The sequence below is a fragment of the Ictalurus punctatus genome, chromosome 23 (assembly GCF_001660625.3).
Source record: "Ictalurus punctatus breed USDA103 chromosome 23, Coco_2.0, whole genome shotgun sequence".
In the NCBI taxonomy this organism is placed as follows: Eukaryota; Metazoa; Chordata; class Actinopteri; order Siluriformes; family Ictaluridae; genus Ictalurus; species Ictalurus punctatus.
The window spans coordinates 11641834-11665656 of record NC_030438.2 but is presented as its reverse complement, the minus strand read 5'-3'; the positions used below and the strand labels follow the sequence as shown (position 1 = coordinate 11665656).

Sequence of the window (23823 nt, the reverse complement as noted above, 5' to 3'; positions counted from 1 at the left end):
CTGTGTGTTTCCAGGTACTTTAAGAAGCCTCTGAACATCTTCCTAGGATTTATCCCTGAAGTTGTGTTCATGAGCTGCCTGTTTGGGTATCTGATCTTGCTGATCTTCTATAAGTGGACAGCTTATGATGGAACCACTTCTAAAGATGCTCCAAGCCTCCTTATTGCCTTTATCAACATGTGTCTGTTTAACTACAACGATCCGACTAATAAAGCTCTGTACAGAGGACAGGTGAAAAATATTTTCACATGCATTTCATATACCTGATTCCTCCACACATGTATTCACTCGAAATCTCCCTAAATGGCTTAGTTACCATTTGTCCACAAAATATTTCTTACATATTTAATGTATTGATTGTACCCATTCATGGCTTCCATGTCACAGTGTAGCAACTACTGGGTTATCATGCTATCACTATTCCTGTTGGTAATCTCAATGCCTAGATGTATACTTAAGAGTACAAGGCCATTTTTGTCAGGAGCATTGCAATGGGAATATGTGTTAAAGACAAATGTTTCACTAATAAGTTCTTATTTATCCCTATGGTACATATCTTGTGTACATATGATCTTGCATATCTGCCAATATATTACATGTAATTTTCTTTAGATGAGTATCCAGTGTCTGTTGGTGGTTATTGCTATGAGCTGTGTTCCCTGTATGTTGGTGGTGAAGACCATGGTTCTACGTCGTCAGCATCTGTGGAAAAAGCACTTGGTATGTTCACATCTTCCGATTACCTTTCAGACCTTGTGCTGGTATTAAACTCAGTGTTGCTGCAATGAACAAATCAATTTAGATAACTGAATGCCTGGCTTTGTTAGTATCTTGGATAAGACAGAATATTCAAATTTCACTAATACTATATTCCTATAAAGTGTGCAATTGTAGGACTATAGAAATCCACAACTTAGTGTGTAATTATTTTTTTCAAAATTTCTGTAACAGTTATTCTCTAAAGTCCATGTGAAGGTAAAATAATTACAATACAGTGTTGTGGAAAAAGTATTATGGAAAAAGTATCCTGATATCTTCTATATTTTTGTCAGATCTATTGCAAAATCTACACAAATAAGACAATATAAGACAAGAAAATTTGATTACCTTCTTGTTTTTTTTTTTTTTGTTTTGTTTTTTTTTTATAAAAAGGGTTAGCCTTTAGCCTAGCACAGATGCCCACTTGCCTGCTGCACTTTGGCTTCCTTGCATGCCATTTCTGGCACTTAAATTATTAAATTATTATTATTAAACAAAATACCATTTTTAAATGATCATTTCATTCATTGATGGAAAAAGGTTATCCAAAACCAACATGCCCTGTGGAAAAAGTAATTCCTCCTTTAGTTACTTAATCAACCAATTAACCAAATTTAATTAATAGTTGGGTTTAGTTAGACTAGAAACTGCGAGGCTTGATTACTAACATCCCTGTTGAATCATCACTTAAATAGAACCTTTCCAGCAATGTGAGGTAGGCTGAAAGGTCTAAACAAACAACTGTGATCAAAAGAAGTACCAGAAGAGATAAGAAAGAAAGTTATTGAAATATATTAGTCTGAAAAAGGGTACAAAGCCATTTCTAATTCTCTGGGACTCCAGCAAAGCACAGTGATAGCTGTTATCTCCCAATGGAGAAAACTTGAAACAGTGGTGAATCTTTGGAGATGTGGATGGCCTACCAAAATTACACAGAGAGCACTGGTGACTCATCCAGGAACTCACACAGAGAACCCCAACAAACATCTAAGCACCTGCAGGCCTCATTTACCGCAGATATGGTCATTGTTCATGATTCCACAATTAGAAAGAGACTGGGAGAAATAATATCCATAGGAGAGTCCAAGGCAAAACCATTGCTAACCAAGTGGAACATAATGGCTCATTTCACATTTGCCAAAAAACACCTTGATGACCCCCAAGACTTCTGGGATAATGTTCTGTGGACTGATTATTTGAAAGTAGAACTTTTTGGAAGACATGGTTCCTCTTACATCTGGCTTAAAGCTAAGACCACATTCAACATTAAGAACATCATTTCAACATGGTGGTGGTAGTATGCTGATGTTGCTGACGGAACCATGAATTCTGTTCTCTACCGGTCACGTTAACAGGGTGGAGACGGTGCAGTTAAGAGATTTATTAAGAGGCAGGCAGACAAATACAAAGTAGCAAAAATGTAGTCAAAAACAAGCACAGGGTCAGGTGATGACCAAACAGGCAAAACTAGGCATAGACAAGAATCACAAAACACAGAGGCAAGAGCAGGATCAAAAACCATGGAACAACAAAGAACAAAGGATCGGTACATTTTGGGCAGCAAACTCTGATACAAAACTTCGCCCTGAACAAAGACACATGAGGTGTTAAAATACTAAATGTAATCAAAGGAGATAACACAGAACAGCTGAGACACATTAGGAAACATCCAATGACATTACAGGGGTGGATAAAAGACAGAAACCAAAACAAACACACGTGAAACAGTAAACAAAGTAAATGTCAAAATCCCGGAAGTGCACACTGCCGTGCTTCGGGCTGCTGAGCATGCTGCTCCCTCTGCCACTCGGTGAAAGGGAAATCTCTGACACTAACAGAAAATCCTGAGAGAGAATAACCAGTCATCAGTCCATGATCTGAAGCTATGAGGTCAAATGTACAACAATAGACAAACATAGCGCAAATCATCAAATACTTTTTCACAGCAAAAACAAAAAAAAAAAAAACAAACCAAAACCCCCCAGAAAAAGATAAAAAGAAAGGAAAAAAGAACCCCACAGAACTCCCCCAGAAGTGAACTGATCATATAAAATACTCAGTACTATGGGAGGGTTAGCTATCCTATACACAGGCACACCGATTCACACACACCACAAAGAGCATGTGGCATGCTGTGAGCCATTCAGACTTTGTTGGGTTTTGTATTTAGTCCCAGATGAGGGAGGCAAGCCCTGCTCAGAAAGTAGAAACTTTAGAGCAAGCAGGCACCAGCTCATCCACCGGACTCACTCAACAGGGCACACAGAAGTTTGGGGGAGTCCGGGTCGGGAATGGACCCACTGAGGATGAAGCTGAGATCATTGAGCACGACCAGCTATCCCAGCATTCTGATGACGCAGATGAGGTGGGTGAAACTTGTGGCTGCTGCTGAGTCGTAATAATGACTGAACTGGTGTACCATAAGCAACTGTAGAGATAAAATTGCCATATTAGAGGCAGTATTTAGTGATATTTTTGGAAGCTCTACAGATCGCTCCAGAATTTTTAGTACAATTAAGGAAAATATGCAAAATATCTTGGACCACTCCATAATACAGAGCATTTCAACCTCAGTGATATTCTTAGATTAGTGGTTTGTCCTTTTCACATGAGACAACAGCTTTTCAACAAGTCTTAACCTCCTGGCAGACACAACTAGGTTTAAAATATCCTGGTACTTAGCCTTCCAAGAATTCCTGATGTCCTCAATCTTAACAAGGGCCTTTGGACCAATAATTGCAAAATAACCCCAATACAATGATAGTCAATTATCCACCACCATATTTACAGTTTAGCATACACTCTTATTCAGAGTGATTTTGTGAAAAGTGCTTTGTAGTATCTATCAAAAACACATTCTTATGCTAGTTTACTAGGTTATAAACTAAGAATACCATCAAGCAAAAATATAATATTTTACAGAGGGAATTCTTGTATGAATCTCCCATTTATTGTCAAACATGGTGATGGTGTGCATAGAAAATAAATTTGAATTAGGTCTTATAGGGGCACGGCACGTTCTAACTGCCCCCTGCTGTAGCCTTCACTATTTGAGGTACCAACAAGACAGTAAGGCATTACTATAATCTAACCTAGAGGTAACAGAAGCATAGATTTTCTGCATCGTGTAGTGACATTATATTTCTTATCTTAACAATATTTCTGAGATGAAAGAAGGCTATTTTAGTAATATTATCTACATGAACTTCAAATGAAAGACTGGAGTCCATAATCTCACCAAGGTCTTTTACTGCTGCACATGATGAAACAGAAAGGCCATCCAGAGTTACTGTGTAGTCAGAAAGCTTACTTCTAGCTAGTGGTCTTAGTCCAAGTACTTATGTCTTCTCAGAATTAAGTAAAAGGAAGTTAATAAGTATCCAGTCTCTAATGTCCTTTATACATTCATCAACTTTAATAAGCTGATGTCTGTAATCTGGCTTTGCTGAAACATACAACCGTGTGTCATCAGCACAACAATGGAAGCTAATACCATGTTTACGAATAATTTTACCAAGAGGTAAAAAAAAAACCAGAGATGTGGGCCTAAAGCAGAGCCTTTTGCAACACCAAATGTTATTTCAGCATGCGAGGAGTCATCATTTATATCTACAAACTGATAACAATCAGTCAAATAAGAAATAACATTTTCTAGTCTATCAATGAGAATAGTATGATCAGTGGTATCAAAAGCTGCATTAAGGTCAAGCAAGACATGCAAGGAGACACAGCAATGATCAGAGGCCTGTAGTAGGTCATTTAGCACTTTAACCAGTGCTGTTTCTGTGCTATGATGTGGCCTAAATCCTGTCTGAGAGAATTCATGAATGTTATTCCAATGTAGGTATGAGCAGCTGCTTTGCTACAACCTTTTCTAAGATCTTAGAGATAAAGCGGAGATTTGATATTGGTGTATAGTTGAACAAGCTAATCATTGATCTGATATTGTTATATTATTATCTGCAGAGTTAGTTATAAGACTGCAACAACAGAGTGAGGAGTTTTATAGGACAATTAGGGAACTATAATTTTGAGAAGAAAAATTAAACTTCCTGTTATTCTGGATCAGGGCATTTTCCTTCATAACTAGTGGAGTTTTCTGTTTGCAAGTTTCCTTCCAAGTAGGGCTGTGATGGTGGCCATGACCTGCGGTAGTTTCACATAACATGCCATGTTAATGTTTCTGCTTGAGTGGGCACTAAGACAAGTACAACGTTTTGTATATTATAAGTGTAATAATAATAACAGTTGAAATATTAATTGGTAGTAATAGCCTACCATATAGCAGGAGATTTTATGTTAATATACAAATTACGTAATCATAATCAAATGCCTTATATGCTATTGTCTGTTAGTTTGGTTTGTTTGAGCATGGCAAAATCCATTTAGGTGAAGTCTGCAATTTCACTTCAGGTTCTGCCACTGTGATGGATCTTGTTGGGAAACCAAATGTTATATTGGTGATCTGGGAACATTTTGGATTTGTGCCTAATGGGAGCAGTGAACCAATAAATTTGGATGAAGCCATATGTTGGCTTTATGGAAAAAAAAAGAAGTGTTAAACAGGCAAACACTAGCCTACAAATCTCAGGTGCCATTTCCAGGCATGTCACCCACCTGCGTTTTATAAAGTTTTATAGGCTTGTAGTATACTACACTTGTAAAAGAAATTCGTCAGAGAAAGGTGTGATTGTGTTCCCTTTCAAAGGGAACTCCACTTTTCTGTTTAGCATAACACTGTGGGGGAGTGCCCTCACGCACGACAGGCATCTGAAGCTTGTGTAAAATCATGCCTATTTATAGGCCTGCCGTGATCAGGTGACGTGGCAATTAAGCGCGTCACGTGATATATATGGCACCTGTGAACCACGCTGTCAGCCTTATTATCTTCAGCGAGACTGCATGTCAGTTGTTTGTTTAAAGAAACAAAAAGATGCCTTATTTCCTCTCTATCTTTTTTCAAAATCTCTGGACTTTTCTATCCCTTTAAAAAAAGAGAAGAAAAAAAGGAATGCGCGAGAGAGAAAAATAGGAGCGAGAGAATTCAGGAAGCATGTTATGCCTTGCTCCTGTTTCATCACGGGGAGTAGTGCACACTTTCTGTGTGAAGTGTCTAAATGTGGAGTATGCGACGGCAGCCCTCGAGAGCCCTGGTCGCGCATTGCTCATGACTCGCTCTCTTCTCGGAAGCTGAAGCGAGGGGTTTCAGAGGCTCGCGGATCTGGGCCGGCCACTGCCGAGGCAGCTAGCCGTCTCAGGTCCGGGGGATCTCTTATGGATCCGGAAGAGGAGCTGGAGACATGTGCTGCTCTGCCTCTTGCACTGTCTTCCGGGTCCGGCTCTCCGCTGGATTTTAGAGCTTGCATCATGATTCCTCCTTCTGCTATGGAAAGCCAAATAAAAACACACACACACAAAAATAATAGTAATAATTCCTCTCTGACTCAGAGGAGCCAGAAGGATGTGCTAAAAACTGAGAGCAGGATATAAAGAGCTGCTTTAAGTGATTACTAAGGCTGGATGAGGTTTTTTCTCCCCATTGAAAGTATGTGCATGACAAAATATCAGGCTTCTGGGAGACAACCATGCATAAGTCGTATTTATTATAACCCACAATGTAGAATTATTCATCCATTGTGGGGAATGAACGGCATGGCTATTTAGCTATGCTGAAGGTGGAGGAGGCACTTGCGAGCTACCTCTCTCCATCGACGGCAGGTAATTTAGGGGGGCCGGCTTTGCCATCCAAGTCACTGTGTAAGGCCACCGTGGCATTGGTGGGCAAGGCCTATGCAGTAGAAGTCTTGCTTGTGGGTCACTGTAGACAATGACAGTGTTGCAGGCCTACCAAGCAGACCTGCTGAGTGAGCTTGACATATGGCGGCATTCAGCCAGTTCCTTCCCTGTAGTGTCGAGTTCATCCGGGCATCCACGAGTGGAGCCCGGGCCAGCACTAGTGCGAGGGAGACACAGAAGGTGAGTATGGCAGCTCGCCAACCCCCGCAGACGGCCAGGGGAACCGGGTGGCCACAGTCGCGGCCTGCTACTAGGCCTGATCTGAGAATGGTCATAAAGGCCAAGCAGACAAAGAGGAGCGGTCCTGAGGGGCCGTGGAGGGACATATCAGGGGACATGAGGTTGTTAGGGCAGTTAGCCCGAAGTGCTACTGTAGGGCCTCCCCTAGCCAAGGCGGTCCCCAAGTTTTCAGTGTTCTCTGGTCAGCGAGATGTCACAGGGTAACGAAAATCTGATGCTTTCCCTCCCATAGAATGTGGAATAGTTAACGTCACTAAAAGACCGTCTGGCAGTGTGGAAACTACTGCCAAATGTGTCTCCATGGGTTCTGTCTACCATAGAAAAGGGTTACCGGGTCCAATTTAGAGAGCGACCCCCCCAGGTTCAGAGGTGTGCTCACCACAGTAGTCAACACAGTCCAGAGCCCAATGTTAGCAGAGGAAGTAAGATCCCTCTTGGACAAAGGGGCCGTAGAACATGTACCCCATTCCCTGAGAGAGGGAGAAGTTTACAGCCGTTATTTCCTGGTCCGCAAAAAATAGAGGAGTACGTGGACAAATTTAGATCTGCGTCATCTGAACTGTACTCTTTGGACATACAGGTTCAAGATGCCGACGCCCAAACTTATAGTTCCACAGATTCAGTTTGAGGACTGGTTTGTGATGATAGATCTAAAAGTTGCATTTTTCCACATAGAAATATCGTTAGCTTTCTTCCCTCGCACCTTCACAAAGTGCATGGGTGTCATTCCGGCTCCATTGTGACTCCAGGGCATCCATGTACTAAACTACTTGGACGACTGGTTAATTCTAGCACGATCCAGGGAACTGGCGGTTCAACGTCGATATGTTGTTCTCGCCCACATGAAGAGCTTGGGGCTCAGGTTGAACCTCAGAAAAGTATGCTTTCTCCAGTCCAGTGGACAACTTTTCTAGGGGTTATAAGGATTCTACTACGATGAGGGCATTTCTATCCCCAACATGCATCGGGTCAATCCTATCAACATTGAGCAAGATAAAGCTGGATCTTGGCATCCCATCCAGTCTCTATGGGAGACTATTGGAGCTTATGGGGGCAGCAGCCGACGTCATACCATTGGGCCTATTGCACGTGAGACCATTTCAGTGGTGGCTGAGAAGTTGGGGGTTTCGTGAAAAGGATGAAACCTCTGAAAGTAATCAGTGACACGCGGCGATGCCTACATGCTCTGAGAATTTGAGTGCCCCCTGTTTCTAGCCTTGGGTAAGACTCTAGGGGTGTCTCCTTAGCGCAAGACGGTAATGACAGACACCTCCCTCACAGGCTGGAGCACAGTCTTAGACTGCTGTCTCTGGAGTGGCCCTCATCTGGAGCGACATATAAATTGCCTAGAAAAGGGCCATATTTCTTGAAATTTAAATTCCTTCTTCCTCAATTGAGAGGTCACCATGTGTTTACAGACAACACAGCGGTGGTCTCTTATATTGACCACCAGGGAGGATTATGTCCACGCCCCCTGTTCAGGCAGGCACAACTAATTCTTCTCTGGGCAGAGGGAACGTTTTGTCAGTGAATTTAATGTACATTCTGGGCAACTGGAATGGGGGCAGACATCTGGTTTAGGCAGGGGCTGAGGCCCAGGAATTGAAGGCTCCATCCACAAGTGGTGGAGTCCATATGGCGGAGGTTTGGCCAAGCGGGACTGCATGTGTTCGCCTCTGAGGAGACAACACACTGCCTGCTGTGGTTTGTCCTCACTCCTCATGTGGCTGAGGTCACATTTGTACGTTTTTTCCCCCTATCGCTCTGCTCCCACAAGTTCTAGCGAGAGTTCGCCAAGACAGTCTACGTCTGCTGCTAGTAGCACCTTATTGGCCAGCTCGAATATGGTTCTCAGAGATAATATCCCTTCTAGATGGCACACCTTGGGAGATTCCCATCTGCAGGGATCCACTGTAGACCCAGTGAACTGCGCAATAGCTACAGTCCTGGAGTTCTTACAAGGACATTTCTCAGCATTGTGGACTCCTTCTACAATCAGGGTTTACGTGGCTGCCATTTTGGCCAGCCACGCACCTGTTGTTGGAGCCTCTGTGGGGCAACATCCTCTCACTTCAAGGTTTATGCGTGATGTCAGGTGGCTGAGGCCCATCTGCAGGCCGTGCATACCTTCCTGGGAGCGTCTGTGGTCCTGGAAGGTCTGTCAGGTGCCCCATTTGAGCCGTTAGAGTCAGCCTCTGAGAAGCCTCTGACTCTAATGGTAGCTCTTCTGCTGGCCCTGACACCTCTCAAGCGAGTAAGAGATCTACAAGCTCTCTCAGTTGCCCCTTCCTGCCTTGACTTTTTACACCGGATTAGCCAAGGCCTTCCTGTATCCAAGGCCGGATTCCAAAGGTGCCTACATCTGCTGCCCAGCCTGTGGTGTTGCAGGCTTTCTGTCCTCCTCTGTTCCTCACACCAGAACAAGAGAGAATGCACCTGCTGTGTCCAATAAAGGCTCTCTGTACTTAGGTCCACAGCTTCAGCCAGTGGCGTAAGTTGGAGCAGCTGCTGGTCTGCTTGACGGCGACAGTAGAGGTGATGCTGTGTTAAAGCAGCGCATCTCTAATTGGATAGTGGAAGCAATCTCTATCGCTTATGAGGCGCGCGGTCTCGCTACGCCTCCGGGCATAACGGCTCATTCCACTGGGAGGGTCGCCTCCAACCTCAAGATTAGTTACAGCAAAACCAGAGTACATTATAAGATAAGAGTATGGTCCTAAATTATGAGTAGGACCAGACAAATTGCACAAGATTCAGGGATTTCAGAAGACATAAAAATATTTTAACAAACATTTAGTTGGACAACAGAGATTGATGTTAAAGCACCAAAGAATCAGCAATCTATGATAGCGAGACACTAAATCCGAGAGGAAGTGAGAAAATTGATAGATAAAGTCCTTTTTGGGGGGCCTGTATACCAGAGCACAAACAACAGGACCCAAAATCTCAATCTTTAACAATTGTGCCTTAAAGCTTGAGGACGTGTCTATGGACAGGATCCTGCATTTGAATTTATTACTGAAAATTTTGTCAATGCCGCCACCAAGTCCAAAGGTCCTTGGAGTGCTGAAAAAAGCACAATCCGGGGGACAGAGTTCTCCTAGAGCAGGGATGAGCCAAGTCTCAGTCATGAATAAGAAGTCTAATGACACTGAAATAAAAAGTCATTTCATATAAAAGACTGGGGTTACATCAGTTTGTCCTTTGATTAATATACAGTGGGGGAAATAAGTATGGACGCGTCAACATTTTTTCAGTAAATATATTTCCAATGAGGCTGTTTACATGAAATTTTCACCAGACATCAGTATTAACTCAAGAAATCTGGAAATATAAAGAATTCACAACATTAAAGTCCATAAACAAAGTTATGTGTAATAAAGTGGAATGGCACAGGATACTTGGTTAATACTTATTGGAGAAGCCTTCGTATGTAATGACAGCTTCAAGATGCTTCCGGTATGAAGAAATTAATCATCCGCAGTATTTAGGTGTGATTTTGGCCCATTCTTCTAAACATCATCTGACCAGGCTACACTCTCCCAGTATTTTATAGGCTTGTCCAAATAAGTTGTAGCAAACTTTAAATGAGCTTCGACATGTCTTTACTTTAGTAATTGAGTCTTGAGGGGTGAGCGTGAGCAGTGGAGTGCATTGCCTATTGTTTTCTCTGTGACAGTGGTACCTGCTGCCCCCAAGTGTTTCTGGAGCTCTTTTGAAGTGATGCTTGGCTCTTGGGCTACTCTTCTGACTATTCTTCTGACTCCCCGGTCAGAAATCTTGCGAGGAGCTCCTGTGTGTGGCTGGTTTATGACGGAGTGATGTTGCTTCCACTTGCGGATAATGGCCCCAGTGGTGCTTACTGGAAGACTCAGAAGTTTTGAAATATGTCTGTATCCGATTCCATCAATATGTTTTGATGGAACAATAAGGTTCTGAAGGGTCTTGGGTGGCTTTTACCCATCCTGAAATGTTTCTTGTGTGACACCTTGGTAACGAAACCCCTTTTTACAGACCATCAGTTTACTAACCCAGCTAGTGGGGTATACACATAGGGGCTATAAATATTTACAGATTTCAGCTGGTTTCTTACCTTGCCTTGGAGAACTGCTTTTTCTTAGAATGTTCAAAGTTTTTTCCTGTGTCATTCCACTTTATTACACAGAACTTTATTTATGGACTTTAATGTTGTGAATTCTTTATATTTCCAGATTTCTTGAGTTAATACTGATGTTTGGTGAAAATTTCATGTGAATAGCCTCATTGGAAATATATTTTCAATATATTCCCTTTATAATCTCCCTTTGCTAGAGGAGGATGGCACTTTTATACTCTCCCGTCGGCTGCTGGATGGTGGAGACTTGCCGCGCTGATCATCATCTGCCAGCCGTGTGCGTGTCCGCGGCTCTGCACTGCAGCCACATGCTCTCTGGCTATCCAAAACATTGGTGGTGCTGAAGTGTAGCTGTCTCTTCAGCACCATAGCGGCAGTCACAGGAGGAGCGCTCTTTCCTTTTTGTGCGCCAGCCGTCGGCCTGTTGCCACAGTACCCCCCCTCAGCTCTGAGCCTAGTGCCACTGTGTTTGGGCCCACAGTGCATCACATCGTGAGAGGCCATCTGCATTCCCATGTTGGGCTCCTGCTCGGTGTTGGAGCTGGAAAGAGATGCCTTGCATTGAAAGGAACCATCGCGTTACCCTGGCATTAGTGTCTTTGGCCTTGGCCATCGACTGCAGCGGAGCGTGGTCCGTCACCAGAATGAAGTGCCGACCAGCAAGGTAGTAGTGCAGCTCCTCGATGGCCAGGGCCTCTCTCTCACCAGCAGCATATCTCCTCTCAGCTGGGGACAGCTTCCTGCTGATGTAGAGGACCGGGTGTTCTTCTCCACTGAAGGTCTGCGAGAGGACAGCGCTCAGCCCGGTCTCGGATGCATCGGTGTGTACCATGAACGGAAGGGTGAAGTCCAGGTTACGCAGTACTTGGGCGCTGGTGAGAGCCTCCTTCAGGGCTCGGAACACCTGCTCCGCCTCTGCAGACCATTTCACCCGGTCCGGCTGGCCCTTCTTCATGAGATCTGAGAGGGGGGAGGCTGCAGAGAAGAAATTAGGCACAAGTGGTAATACCTAGCCAAACCCAAGAAGGCACGTACCTGTTTCTTCTATGTGGGCTGGGGGTGTCCGCGGCTCCGCACTGCAGCCACATGCTCTCTGGCTATCCAAAACCAGAGGGTGACTTTACATAGTGGCACCACCTCGGGGTACCTGGTGGTGTAGTCCATGATGACCAGTATGTATTCATGACCCCGGGTAGATTTTGGGAGCAACCCGACAAGGTCCATGTCGATCCTCTCAAAGGGGATGCCTATGTTGGGAAGTGGGATAAGGGGCACTGGTGGGGTTTCCTTGGGGCCGTACGTTGGTACTGGGGGCATTGTTGGCAGAAGGTCCGGACCTCTGCATCCATCCCTGGCCAGAAGGGGTCCTTCAGTTTTTCCAGGGTGGTTCGTACCCCCAGGTGGGCTCCGAGCAGATGGGCATGGGCCAGGTGCATCAGGGTTTGGGTCCTTGTCTTGGGGACTACCAAGAGATCCACGATTCCCCTCTGTGGCTGGTCTGGTGGTAAAGCAGGCCTCCCCTGACTAGAAAGTAGGTGGTGGGGAGCCTCTGGTCCACTCCTTCGATCTGATGCACCTGGGCCCGGCAGTTCTTCAGGCGGTCGTCCTCCTTCTGCTCCCACCCGAAGTTCCCCTGCCGGTTCACCTGTTGGAAGACAGACGACATTGGGTTAGGGTGTGTGTCACCTTCTGCCATGGTGTCCTCTTTGCCTCGAGCCATGTAGGCCTGCCACACTCGTGCTTCCTGGGGGCGCTTTTGGTGGGTCCAGCGTGTGGAGGGCACACCCTGCCGGCCATGGTTTCTGGGCCTTCTTTGGCGTCCCCCGTTCCGGCTCTGCTGGCATTTCGGCCGGCATGGCAGGACCCTTCTAGGCAGTCTAGGGGTTTGCTGTCCATTCCTGCTGAGCTCCAGGGTGGTCAAGGTGAGTTCCAGGGCGGTTATCAGCTCCTTGGGCATTCCGGGAGCCTGCATCCCCATGGCCTGGCGTTCTGTGGGTGGAGTTCTTAGGAACTGATCCATGGCCACCTTCTCTGCCGCCTTGGTGGCGCTGTACTGGTCTGGTTAAAGCCACCTCTTGGTGATGCACAGGAGGGTGTCCATCTGTCCACGTGGCTTGGCTCCAGGCCTGTAGCTCCATTGGTGGAACTCCACTGCTGTCTGGTGGGGATCTCCCTCTCTACTTCCCCATAGTCTGCTGCTCCCTCTGGAGAGAGGGCATAGTACACTGAGCGCTTCTCCAGAGAGCAGCGGACCGAGGATGGGTGGCCACTCTTCGGTGCCCCAGTCCTCTTGGTGGGTGATCCGTTCTAAGGCCTCTAGGTAGGCCTCGATGTCGTCCTCCGTGGTCAGGTGGGGAAGAAGGTGCCGGGCTTCTTGGCCGGTGTCAGGGAGAGGTGTGGCGGCCGCAGGGGTCATTGTTCTCTGGGCCAGAAGCTCCCGGGTTGCGACCTGCAGGCTTTGGACGAGCTGCTGCATCATGACCTGCTGCTGGAGTCTGGTCTCCATTAGGTGCTGCAGCATGGGATCCAGTCGTCCCCCCCCCCAGATGTGGCTGTTGTGGTTTTTTTTTTTTTTTTTTTTTAAATGGGTGGGTCTGTGCTCATACCCACATCCTCCACCAGTGTAGCGAGCCTAGACAGCAGTGGGCTGAGCACAGACACAGAAGAGGCCGTTTCTGAGGTAAACATGCAGAGTTTGTTTTAGTTCAGTGAGGGTGTGGGGTGCAAAGGAGGTGCAGTGGGGTGAAGTGGTCGGGCGCCGGTGTCATCCATGAGGCTGCCGGGGCCGTGCTAGGGGCTTTCCAAGCTGCTGAGATCCCATTCTGCAGTCAGACAGCACCGCGGGTGCAGCCAGGGGTGAAATCCTCCTTTCCCTCCGAACTCTCTGCAAGAGACACAAAACAGATTATCATGCATACCTCGGGGGCCCTCTCTCCCTTTGCTAGCGGAGGATGGCCCTTTTATACTCTCCCATTGGCTGCTGGATGGTGGAGAGTTGCCGCGCTGATCATCAGCCGCCAGCTGTGTGCGTGTCGGCGGGCACGCCCCACAGCCATACGCTCTCTGGCTATCCAAAACATTGGTGGTGCTGAAGCGGAGCTGTCTCTTCAGCACCATAGCAGCAGTCGCGGGAGGAGCACTCTTTCCCTTTTATGCACAAGCCACCAGCCTGTCGCCACAGTGTGTGTGTGTGTGTGTGTGTGTATGTATGTATGTATGTATGTATGTATGTATATATATATATATATATATATATGCACATACACACACACAGTATCTCACAAAAGTGAGTACACCCCTCACATTTTTGTAAATATTTGTCTTTTAATGTGATAACTCTGAAGAAATAACTCTTTGCTACAATGTAAAGTAGTGAGTGTACAGCTTGTATATCAGTGTAAATTTGCTGTACCCTCAAAATAACTCAGCACACAGCTATTAATGTCTCAACCGCTGGCAACAAAAGTGAATACACCCCTAAGTGAAAATGTCCAAATTGGGCCCAATTAGCCATTTTCCTTCCCCGGTGTCATGTGACTTGTTAGTGTTACAAAGTCTCAGGTGTGAATGGGGAGCAGGTGTGCTAAATTTGGTGTCATTGCTCTCACATTCCCTCATACTGGTCACTGGAAGTTCAACATGGTACCTCATGGCAAAGAACTCTGTGAAGATCTGAAAAAAATAACTGTTGCATACATAAGATGGGCTAGGCTATAAGAAGATTGCCAAGACCCTGACACTGAGCTGCAGCATGGTGGCCAAGACCATACAGCGGTTTAACAGGACAGGTTCCACTCAGAACAGGCCTCGCCAAGGTCGACCAAATAATTGAGTGCACGTGCTCAGCGTCATATCCAGAGGTTGTCTTTGGAAATAGATGTATGAGTACTGCCAGCATTGCTGCAGAGGTTGAAAGGGTGGGGGGTCAGCCTGTCAGTGCTCAGACCATACGCCGCACACTGCATCAAATTGTTCTGCATGGCTGTCATCCCAGAAGGAAGCCTCTTCTAAAGATGATGTCTCTGACATCCACCAGCTCTGTGATGTCATCATGGCAAGCTGTGAAGCTCTGGTGAACTCCATGCCCAAGACGGTTAAGGCAGTGCTGGAAAATCATGGTGGCCACACAAAATATTGACACTTTGGGCCCAGTTTGGACATTTTTACTTAGGGGTGTACTCACTTTTGTTGCCAGCGGTTTAGACATTAATGGCTGTGTGTTGAGTTATTTTGAGGGGACAGCAAATGTACACTGTTATACAAGCTGTACACTCACTGCTTTACATTGTAGCAAAGTTTAATTTCTTCATTGTTGTCATATTAAAAGATATAATCAAATATTTACAAAAATGTGAGGGGTGTACTCATTTTTGTGACACTGTATGTGTGTGTAAAATATATATATATATATATATATATATATATATATATATATATATATATATATATATATATATATATATATATATATATAAAATTACTGCTATCCATCAAGGCCCACTTGACAGCAAAATATCTTATTCGTGCTCTCTTTCCTAGCGTTTGTCCGACAGTGCAGGGTCCGCTGCTTGGCATGTCATTCTCCAGTTCAGGGTATCCTCAGGGCCAGCATTGACTTGTTTCATGTCTTCTTTGATCCAATCCATCCAGCTCTTCTTTGGTTGTCCATGTGGTCATCGTCCATTGGGGCTTAAGCACAGTGCCCTACTGGCAGCTGATTCCTCACTGCTGTGGACTGCATGGTCATACAAGCGGAGACACGCTTCTCTCATCTTCTCGGTGATCGGGGCTACTCCAAGCACCTTCCTTGCATCCCCTTATTCATGACTTGATCTAGTCAGGTTAGTCCAGGTGACCATTGAAGCATGCCCATTTCCATGGCGTGGAGGGTCTGCTGTTGTTTGTTGGATATATAGTGCAACTGGGCATACAATGCTCTTGTAGATTAAGACAATTTGGCATTCTCTGAGTGCAGAGGACACCAGCAACCTGGCACCACTTCAGCCAAGCTGCATTGACCCCAGATTGCACATCTGGGAGGGTGTCACTGTCTGCCAAAAGGACTGAGCCGAGATACTTAAAATGGTCTACTTTCTTTAGTTCTTGCCCATTGATGTTAATACACACACACACACACACACACACACTCACACACCCACACGCAGTGCTGGTGGCTCTCTCTCGCTCTCTCTCTCTGCTCACTGCAACAGAGAACAATCATCAAGAGTATAATGAGTTCTATGAGGTCAGAGTCACTCAGAGTGACAGTGGTCATATTTGAGTGACAGAGGTCATATCTAATTTAAAGAAATCCATTTTTCACTGTCATGGTAGCATCCAAAGGGAACTAAACTACATTTCCTGTTCATTTCATGTTGATATTTCTGTAAAGCTGCTTTGAGACAATGTCTATTGTAAAAAGCACTATACAAATAGAATTGAATTGAATTGAATTTCCCATCAGCCCCAGCATGTCACATGTTTTTAATCACTCACACCTGTGTCTTCTCTCACTCTGATCAGCATCATTATATAAGTCCCTGTGTTTCAGCATTTACGGTTGGTTTCATGAAGCCAGTTTCAGTGGCTATCCAGGTTAGTTTGAATTTAGTTTGATCAACTCTTGTTTTTCGTCTAACAAGTTGGGTTGGTTTTTATTGGTATGGTAACTTGGTAACTTGCACTACCCGGCTAACGTGCTCTGTAACAGGTTTTATTCTGGGTAAGAGAACTCAAACCCAAATTGGACCAATCATCTGTGAGCAAAGTGAGATAAATCTGACAGGTTGAAGTGTTTGTAGTGGTTACTTCATCGTTTGTAGAGAATCCTGTGGGGTGCAAATTAGGGATGAGGAAATGAAGCCTCATAAGGCACCAAGGCTTTCCCCTGACTGTTCTGGGAAAAGATTCAAAGCTTCAAGAGTGTCAAACACTGCCATCAGTGATTAGTAAATATAAAGCAGCCAAAAGGGTGTGGAAGAAGCTTGGCCAGATGAAGCTACCTGTCACGTAGCCAAAACATGAAACAGATGCATAGTAAAAAACAGGCAGTGGGTCGTGCAATCGACAAACAGGCATATACAGGGCTAGGCAGGAATCGAAGTCGCAGTCACAGAAAACGGGGTTGAAACACAAACAAGAAACATGAACCTATGACTGGGAACTGGGAGCGGAAAACACCAGTGTGGTCTAAGTGAACTAATCTAATGTCAAACTAACTAAATCTATCGAGGTTGACAGCAGAACAATGAAGCCACACCCTTGAACAACAACCAATGACAAAACAGGGAGGAGACAAAACAGAAACAAAACAAACACACATGTCCATAGTCAACAATGTCACAGTTATCGACATTCGAAGAACTGGTTCTTGCAAGCGCGCGCCCTCCGGCACTCCAAGTGTGCTGCAGGCTGCAGCTATGACTAAAGGGGAGTCACTAAAGTGACCCCAAGGGCCAGAAAACACTCCTCTCCATTGGTGGTTCTGGCCTCCTGGCAAGAAAGCAAAGCCACGTCCTCAGCGCAACAGAAAAGCAGAACTATGTCTTCCGCAGAGCAGGAAGGCAGAGCGTCGTCCTCCATCGACTCTGCAGGCTGAACTTGCTTGGCTGTGTTAACAGACTCGGGCGTGAGCAGAACTTGGTTGTCCATGTAAACAGACTCGGTCGTGAGCAGAACTTGGGTGTCTCTGTCAGCAGACTCGGACGTGAGCGGAACTTGGTCGTCCGTGGCAGCAGACTCTGTTGTGAGCGGAACTTGGTCGTCCATGTCTGCAGACTTGAACGTAAGCTTCACTTGGTTGGTGTCAAGCGTGAGCAGAACCTGGTTGTCTGTATCAGCAGAGTCCGGTGTGATCAGAGCTTGGTTGTTCGTGACCTCAGCTTCAGGCATGACCAGAACCTGGTTGGTCATGATGTCAGCTTTGACCTGGGACAGGAACTTGGTGTGAGCAGAGCCTGGGTTGGCCAACTCTTGATCTGGGACAGTAATGGGTCTAGGGAGGTCATCTCTTCGACCTGGGACAGGAACTTGGCGTGAGCAGAGCTGGGGTTGGCCGTCTCTTCAACCTGGGACAAAAACATGACTTGGGAGGTCACCTCGTTGACCTCTAGCAGGAACTTGACCTTATGCTGGAGTTCTGGAGCTGAGACCCCCCCCATGGGTCTTAGGCTGAAACTCTGGGGCTGAGGTCGCCACACTGACCTCTGGCTGAAGCTCTGGAGCTGAGACCTTCTCATGGGTATCAGGCTGAAACTCTGGGGTTAAGGTCACTGGTTGAGGCCTCTGGCTGGAGCTCTGAGGTCACCATGTTGACCTCTGGCTGGAGCTCAGCATGTGAGATATTATCGTGGGTCTCAAGCTGGAGCTCTGAGGTTGCCACATTGACCTCTGGCTGGAGCTCAGCATGCAAGACCGTCTCGTGGGTCTCAAGCTAGAGCTCTGAGGTCACCACGTTAACCTCTGGCTGGAGCTCAGCATGCGAGACCTCCTCATGGGTCTCAAGCTGGAGCTCTGAGGTTGCCACATTGACCTCGGGCTGTAGTTCCGCAGGGGCTTTCTTGTGTACCTGTCTGTGCTTACTAAGGCTGCTCTTGAAGCATTCCTTTGAGCAAAAAAATTATTCTTGAAGACCTAGTTTCTTACATGTGGGACATTGTAGCGGAGTCTCTTTCCAGCAGCGCTCAGTCATGTATCTTGGAGGAACCTCCCCCACTTTGGCCGGAACCTGAAGTGGAGCTGTGGAGGCTGCCCTGTCAGTCCCCTCATAATAGATGTGGAATGGCAGGTCAGCCTTGTTTGCCACATTGACTCCCCTCAACATTTGATCCAGGTTGTAGCCTGCTGTGGATCACCAAACTCCTTCAAAAATAGTTCTATAAACTGAGTACTTTTCTCCAGTCCCCGGGATCCCATGGCTGCTAGACGCTGTGCCCACTGGCGGGTTGGGCCATAAAACTGGGACACCATGAACCTTATCCATTGCCTCTTGCTGGGCTTGGTGTCCATTAGACTCAAGAAATATGTCTCTTAGTCAACCAGAAAATAGTCAGGGTAGCCAAAAAACGCATCAAACCGATCTGGGTGAGTTGCGAAAGTCTCTTGCGGAAACTGGATCGAATCCAAGGCGGTCCCAATCCAAATTGATTGTGTTGCGTGCTTGATACGTGCCTCGAAGTTTCAGTGTCATATGTAACATAACTAGCGCAAATAATAATATGGGCATTTTGAAGGGAAAGAACTTTTAGGGTCAGACACAATACCCTAGCTTTTCCTGATGACCATCAAAGATATAGATTTTCAGCAGATGGTATAGTTTATCTAGTTCTGCTTCTTGAGCCACCCATAAAAAAATTTGACATGCAGAAGCCATGCTCTTACTGTACCGCAAGGAGTATGCATTGCTTTCTGGACCTTTCTGAGTGGTAGCCTACATATTTTTATGTGGTGGCATTATCACACCTGTCCTAAAATATTTTCATAAATTGATTTTTAAAAAATATATTTAATTAAAACAATTTACACTTATATTAAATTACATGAAATATGTTGGTTATAAGTTTTCAATCTGTTTGTCATTTTGAGCCTATAAAAGTAAACTTACACATTTACACAATCAGCAATGCTCCTGATCTTTGGCAGCCACAACAGTGTTGCTTTTCGCAGTTACTGTAGGTTTAAATTCCTCATATTTCTACATAATTTCTTGCTCTTTAAATGGAAGCATGCTCACCGGCTTTTTTCCATCTTGAATGATATTGGCTGTTTTCTGGCACTGATGTGCATGTGCATGCTGCAAACCTTGATTTAGGGTAAAAACCTTGGTTGACTGAGAAAGTTGATAACCAGCATCCTGAAACATTTTAACCTTAATTGACCCAAGTTGAATTTGTTTGGTTTGTTCAACTCGCTTCTTGAAAAAGCTCTCTGGTTGTCAAGCTTTTGTTGTTTTGTGTTTGTGTGTTGCTGTGTGTTTAGCTTTGTATCTCTAGGTCAGGTTTTTGGTTCTTGTTTTCAGTGTTTTTGTTATTTTGTTTGTGCTGTTCACTAATAAATCTACACTTGCATCCACCACTCCCGACTCCTCGTTCCTGACCATCCGTAACACTGAAATTTTTTTTCTACGGTGTTGAAATATGTTAAAATAATACTGTGTTGATAAGACAAGTAAAAATAAGATAATCTTGTATGTGCTCGTATATTTGTTTCCATCCCCTCTCTCTATCTATCTATATGTATTTCTATCTACCTATTCCCCTCGTATGTGTGTGTGTGTGTGTATGTATGTATGTATGTATGTATGTATGTATGTGTGTATATATATATATATATATATATATATATATATATATATATATATATATATATATATATATATATATAATGTCTTTTTCAATGGATCAGTGCCTTATCGATGGCTGAAGAGTTTGCGTGTGCTAATGACACTGAGAGCTATGCTGTCGGGAGTATATACTCCCAGAAGGGCCACCCAAGGCAGATAGGTCAAAGCTGAAGCACCAGACTAAATCTGATCCATTCGCCAATAAGCATTGGACAAGCGCGGCGAATTGACATCCATTCCTGTTGTATGCTGACACAAACGAAATCATGGCCCTTATTCCCCGGAGGCCAGCGAGCACCTACCTACGGCAGCGGGAAGAAAAGCACAATGGCAGAGGGTGCTAAAAATCGCCGGGTACATTTAGGCTGCTTACGGACTCTGAACCTAGGAACGCTAAATATTAGAACTATGAGAACGAATGACCGACTCGAAGAACTAATGCTTGAACTTGAAAACATCAATTGGGATATAATAGGCTTGGGTGAAATTCGGCGCAAGGATGAAGAAATTTTGAAGCTGAAAAGTGGTCATATCCTTTACTACAAAGGCAACACATCAGGTAGAACAAATGAAGTAGGATTCCTAGTAAACAAAAGACTAAATAACAATGTGGTGTCATTTGAAGGAATGTCAGATCGAATATCAAAAGTCACGGGTCAGCTAACCAAAAGATATACAATGCAAATCCTGCAGGTGTATGCACCAACTATTAGTCATGATGATGAAACGGTCGAAAGATTCTATGAAAATATTTGTATGCACCACAATAATAATGGGAGATTTCAATGCGAGAATTGGCGATCATCGAGAGACAAAAATTACTGGTCAACATGGTTTTGGAACAAGAGATGAACGAGGAACCAGACTAGTCGAATTTTGTGCTTCTGAGCAGCTCTACATTATGAATTCATTCTTCAAAAAGAAACCGATAATGAAATGGACTTGGGAAAAACCCAAATGGAGGAAAAAGTGAAATCGACTATATCTTATCAAACAAAAAGGATATCTCTAAAGATTGCTGCCCTATCAACCAATTCAATGCAAGGAGTGACCATCGTCTAGTACGTGCTAAGCTAACAATAAACTACCACAAAGAACGAACAAAATTAATTCAACAAGTATCAACAAAAGTCAGTGCAGAACAATTATTCATAAAACAAAAAGACTTTCAACTAAAACTATCCAATAGATTTGAAATTTTACAAAAATTAAATGATATGGACATTTCATCTCAGAATGAGGCCATCACTCAAAACCTGTTAGACGCTGCACATGAGACGGCTCCACCTACAAAATGCAATAAAACTCCAAGGATATCGACGAAAACCAAACAAATGATGAACCTGCGAAGAGAAATGAAACAATCCAGAATAACTGACAAAATCGAATATGTGGAACTGTGCAAAACAGTCAGGAAATTCATCAAATCAGACATTCAAAGGTTTAATACTCAATTAATCACCAAAACCCTAGAAGAATATCTCAGCCTGAAAAGACGACTCATATTTGCCAAAAAATCTATTCTATTCAGATCTGTATAATGATGATACCCCATTACCCGACTTACCCAATCCATTTGAAATGGTCCCTGACATACTAGCAGAAGAAGTTGATTGGGCTATTAAAACAACTAAGAATGGAACAGCAGCAGGACCTGATCAAATCTCAATTGAAATGTTGAAAGCAGGTGGAGAACCCATAGTTAAAATACTTGCTAAACTTTTTACTACCTGTCTCAACAAATATACAATACCTGACCAATGGAAAAACGCTGATGTCATACTACTGCACAAAAAAGGAGATGCTAAAGACCTGAAAAATTACCGTCCAATAAGCCTTCTATCTATAATTTACAAAATTTTCACAAAAATCATCAACAAAAGACTTGAATCATCATTAGATTTTGCACAACCACAGGAACAAGCTGGGTTTAGGAAAAATTTTAGTACATTAGATCACATACAAGCCCTTCAACAGGTCACTGAGCGCCACAATGAGTTTAATCTACCACTTTGTCTAGCTTTTGTCGACTATGAAAAAGCTTTTGACACTGTCAAAACTTGCTCAATACTTCAGACCCTACAAAACCAAGGGATCAATCCGGATTATATAAAAATCCTGTTCAAAATCTATAAAAATGCAAAAGCTACAATTCAGTTAAATGATGATAAAGTGGAAATCAAAATACAAAAAGGCGTCCGCTGTGACGAATCGTGACATGAGTCATCCCATTTCATTGGCGGCCCCGGCCCCCTGGGCTGAATGTCCCGAGCAGAGCCAGGAAACTGCATTGTGTTCTTGGCGGCGTAGGGAAGCAGAGCGACGACCTCAGCTGGACAGGGAGGCTGAGCGACGACCTCAGCTGGACCGGGGGGCAGAGCGACGACCTCAGCTGGGCATGAGGGCAGAGCGACGACCTCGGCTGGGCATGAGGGCAGAGCGACGTCCTCGGCGGAGCAGGGAAACAGAGCACTGTACTTGGCGGAGCAGGGAAGCAGGGCGACGCCCTCGTCAAAGCATGAAGGCAGAGCGACGTCCTCGGCGGAGCAGGAAGGCAGATCGACGTCCTCGGCGGAGCAGGAAGGCAGATCGACGTCCTCGGCGGAGCAGGGAAACAGGGCGCTGTACTCGGCGGAGCAGGGAAGCAGGGCGCTGTACTCGGCGGAGCAGGGAAGCAGGGCGGCGACCTCATCGGCGCCTGAAAGCAGGGCGACGTCCTCGTCTGCGCCTGAAAGTGGAGTGACATCCCCAGCTGAACTGGAAGGCAGAGCAAAGTCCCCTGTAAGGCCAGGGAGAGGAGCGTGGGTCTCCGTGCGGCCAGGGAGAGGAGCGTGGGTCTCCGTGCGGCCAGGGAGAGGTGCGTGGGTCTCTGTGCGGCCAAGGAGAGGAGCGTGGGTCTCCGTCCACAGCTGAACAGGGAGGCTGAGCGACGTCCACAGCTGAACAGGGAGGCTGAGCGACGTCCACAGCTGAACAGGGAGGCTGAGCGACGTCCACAGCTGAACAGGGAGGCTGAGGCTCTGAGGTCACTAGGTGAACCTTGGGCATGGGCGGAGCTTGGCTGGCCGTTTCGGCGGACTGGGGCGTGAGCAGAACTTGGCTGGGCGTGTCAGCAGACGGGGGCGTGAGCAGAGCTTGGCTGGGTGTGTCGGCAGACTGGGGCGTAAGCAGAGCTTGGCGGGGCGTGTTGGCAGACTGGGACATGAACAGAGCTTGGCTGGGCGTGTCAGCGGACTGGGGCGTGAGCAGAACTTGGCTGTGCATGTCAGTGGGTTGAACTGGGGCAACCGGGTCAGTAGACTTGGGCGTGAGCAGTATTTGGTCCTTAGACTGAGATATTAGCAGAGCTTGGGCATCAGAGCCTGGAGGGTTGGCTTGGGCGTCAGAGCCTGGAGGCTTGGCTTGGGCGTCAGAGCCTGGAGGCTTGGCTTGGGCGTCAGAGCCTGGAGGCTTGGCTTGGGCGTCAGGGACGTGAGACTTGACCTGGACCTTCCTGACTTGAGGCTTGACTTGGATCTCAGGGACTGGAGGCTTGACTTGGATCTCAGGGACTGGAGGCTTGACTTGGATCTAA

The 23823-nt window shown here is 45.5% G+C and overlaps 1 protein-coding gene across 9 annotated transcripts in view; it reads left to right on the top strand.

Annotated features, from left to right (window-relative positions):
• atp6v0a1b (ATPase H+ transporting V0 subunit a1b) overlaps positions 1–23823 on the top strand; it is a 102857-nt gene that overhangs the window by 63598 nt on the left and 15436 nt on the right. For 6 of the 9 annotated variants that reach the window (XM_017453785.3, XM_017453784.3, XM_053674857.1 and 3 more), the window contains 3 exons: positions 15–231; positions 613–720; positions 2930–3124. In XM_017453785.3, the coding sequence (XP_017309274.1) occupies positions 15–231; positions 613–720; positions 2930–3124 (520 nt within the window). The remainder of the gene's footprint in view (positions 1–14; positions 232–612; positions 721–2929; positions 3125–23823) is intronic. The other 3 variants (XM_017453788.3, XM_017453787.3, XM_017453790.3) reach the window with 2 other exon arrangements.